Source organism: Ipomoea nil, unplaced genomic scaffold (assembly GCF_001879475.1).
Source record: "Ipomoea nil cultivar Tokyo-kokei standard unplaced genomic scaffold, Asagao_1.1 scaffold1585, whole genome shotgun sequence".
In the NCBI taxonomy this organism is placed as follows: domain Eukaryota; kingdom Viridiplantae; phylum Streptophyta; class Magnoliopsida; order Solanales; family Convolvulaceae; genus Ipomoea; species Ipomoea nil.
Genome location: NW_017618013.1, coordinates 7,501 through 10,651, shown reverse-complemented (window position 1 = coordinate 10,651; position 3,151 = coordinate 7,501). Strand labels below are relative to the sequence as shown.

The following is a 3,151-nucleotide window of genomic DNA, read 5'->3' as shown; positions in this document are numbered from 1 at the left end:
GTTTCGAAACGCACCCTAATTGTTTACTATTTGAACACAGAGTTCATCAATGACTTTGAACGCGATTAACTCAGCTTAACACAAATTGTACGCGTATAAAACTGCCTAAATACACTTAAGGAAAATATATGAAATGATGTTTATACATACATATATATATATATATATATATATATATATATATATATATATATATATATATATATATATATATATATATATATAAAGAGAGAGAGAGAGATGTTATAGAGATATTACAAATGATCCAAGAATGAGAACCCCAGGATCCAAGAAGGCAACCTAGACGAAGAAAGTGACCCGAGCCCAAAGAAGGCGATCGAGACCAAGGTGGTCCGGGCCAAGCAATTAATGCAATCCGGACCAAGGCAATTCTGACCTATGTATGCGACCTAGCCACATGGGACCGACCCAGGGCTTCCAACTAGGCTTTAACCCGTTCCCACGGCTTACCCTGAGTTAGGGGTGATTGTTCCTGTTCCGGTTCCGCAAATGACCAAACCGGAAATGGAACCTTATAGTACGGTTCCGGTTTATGAACCAACGGTTCTGATTGGAACCGTCGGTTCTAACCGAATTTAAAAAAAAAAAAAAAAAAAAAATAAGAAAGTGAAAAAGTGAGACCATTGCCTCTTTGGCCTTTGCGCCACTGCCCACTGCCCAATGTGGCAGTGAGGTAGTATGCTGCAAGCCTATGCCCTGCTGCCATCATTTTAAATTATTTCTTTTTTTTTTTTTCGGTTTGGAACCGGAACCGTCTGGTTCCGGTTCCTTTATTTCACAAAACTTAATCGGAACCTTATTGGTTCCAGTTAGGAATCGGAACCATACAAACGGTTCCGGTTATTACAGTGATGATTACGGCTCGAATCGCCGTGGTCACCCCTACCCTGAGTTTAGCTAAGTTTGCTATACTTTTCTTGTATAAATAGCTCATGTCATAACTTAGATAAATCATGTTCTATTCTTACAAAACTCTTGTAACGTTATTTTATTAATCCACTCAATATTATTATTACAATTATCTCTTGATCTTTTACTATTTTACCCCATTAATTTATGCAAATTTATTGATTCATCCATATCATGGGTCATTTTGTTCTATCAAGATGAATTAAATCATATAAGGAAGTTAATTCATAAAATCCATAAGGAAATTAAATAAAGGAGGATAATATATATACGAAGCTCCCGATTTGCATTTACGGAAATTAGAATGGAAATCTGCCTAAATGCAATTAATGTGATTATAATGGAATTACATTGTGAATTTGTGATGGATTTATGAAACCACTTTACATCATGAAACCACTTTACAAAAAGGGGATAGGAAAATTATAATAATATTATTGTTACTAATTGGAGCCTTTAAGTTCAAAAGATTATATACGACTCGAGATTATAATTAAGGAATAGATAAATAATAAATAAAGGAGCCCAAATAAGGAGCTAGGAATAAAGGCAAATTAATTGACCATGAATAAATGTGTATTTCTAATATGTTGAATGTACATTATTTGTGTACTAAACGTTTATTATTTGATAGTATATACCAAATAATGTATCTTTAAAAAATGTATCTTTAGTATAATAAAAAGGTACTTTATGTAACCGAACCCAAGTGTCAATATTAGAAGTCATGATAACACGGGGCGCCGTTGACATGATGGAGAGCGCTCGACGCCCACTAGCCACACTATTGTAGCTCGAGGAGTTCAGGAGACCCTTTTTTTCGGCCGGTAGGGACCACTGGCCTTGAGACCGCCCCCCGCCCATTAGCGGTAAGTTGGTAAACCCCATGGGTCAACCTACCCCTCTATACTCAACATATATTCCACCCCCCCCCCCTCCCCCCTTCACACTCTCTCTGTATCGCCTCACACCCAAGTCCGTAATGGATGGGTAGTTAATATTATAGCCCAAAGTCACAACCCTTTACACTAAAATGCAATGAAATTTAACTTAGAAACATTTCTATCTTACCTGTGTTGCATTCACACAAATCTATAGTTCACCAAACATGGCTAGGAAAATACTTCACAAAGCTCATACACAAATGATACAATAAAAAATTAATACTATTTTATACTTAATTCAACACGATTATAAAGCCATTGATGAACTCTAAATCAACCCATCAAAAAGCAAAATTTTCTTCCTCCAACATGACATGAACAATTAATTTACAGACCCGTCATGGTGAAACAAGGGTGTCCACATAACTAGTAACCATATAACCAAGATCATAGGGGATATTAAAATTCTTACCCCTTCTAGCGTTTGGTCTATGGAGCTTCAACTGATGCCCAACCATCATTAGAATATCACCATTTTCCGAAACATGTACAATTGCGAGTTTAGCATTACACAGAGCCATGTATGCCGTGTTCTCTGAACCCCGGGGAAGTGGATGATGAACTGGTAAGTTTGAAATGCAGACTAGTTTAGTCCATGATTCTTCAACTCCAAACTCATTCATCACCCAAACTTCCATTTGACGTTTGAGATGAAAACCTGCAAAAAGCAATCCTCTTGACTCACCTACACAAATGGCAGCCCCATGTTCATGGCTGGGTAACGCTATAGCTTTGGCTGTTTCGGTGGTTAAATTAAAAGAAATTATATTCCAATTCCAGTCACTGTCATCTAAGTTGTTGTTGCACCAATTGAGACTACCGCTCACAAACACAGCAATTCTGGGATAAACAAACCCACTACTAAATCCTCTATCACATCTTTTCCATGTCCCAAGCTTAAAACTATACACCAAAACCACATATTCATCATCACCATTATTGTCACCATAATAAGCATAAACAACCTTGTAGTCGTCATTATGCATGTCGTATCCAAATCCAAATATGCTTATGTAGCTGAACTGCCATACGTCTGGGATTGTCTTGACGTTTCCATTTAATGAAGGGTTCCAAATCATTATTTGATACGGTTTAGCACGAAAGCAAAAGAGCCCATTGCAAGAACCCAAAAATTCAAAACCATCTTTAGGGATTAAGACTGAGCGGTCAATTGTAATAAACTTTCGAAATGATGATTGCTTATTTTCTGTAATAGAAAACAAGGACATATAGCTAATACGATTTACACTGCTATATGTCATGACCTTAATATCCTT

General features: G+C 36.8%; 1 protein-coding gene across 1 annotated transcript in view; it reads right to left on the bottom strand.

Annotated features, from left to right (window-relative positions):
- Window positions 1–2,212: 2,212 nt before the first annotated feature.
- LOC109190878 (F-box/kelch-repeat protein At3g23880-like) overlaps window positions 2,213–3,151 on the bottom strand; it is a 1,122-nt gene continuing 183 nt past the window's right edge. Inside the window, exon 1 of the mRNA XM_019341480.1 lies at window positions 2,213–3,151. This exon is cut by the window's right edge and continues 183 nt beyond it. Within this exon, the coding sequence (XP_019197025.1) occupies window positions 2,213–3,151 (939 nt within the window).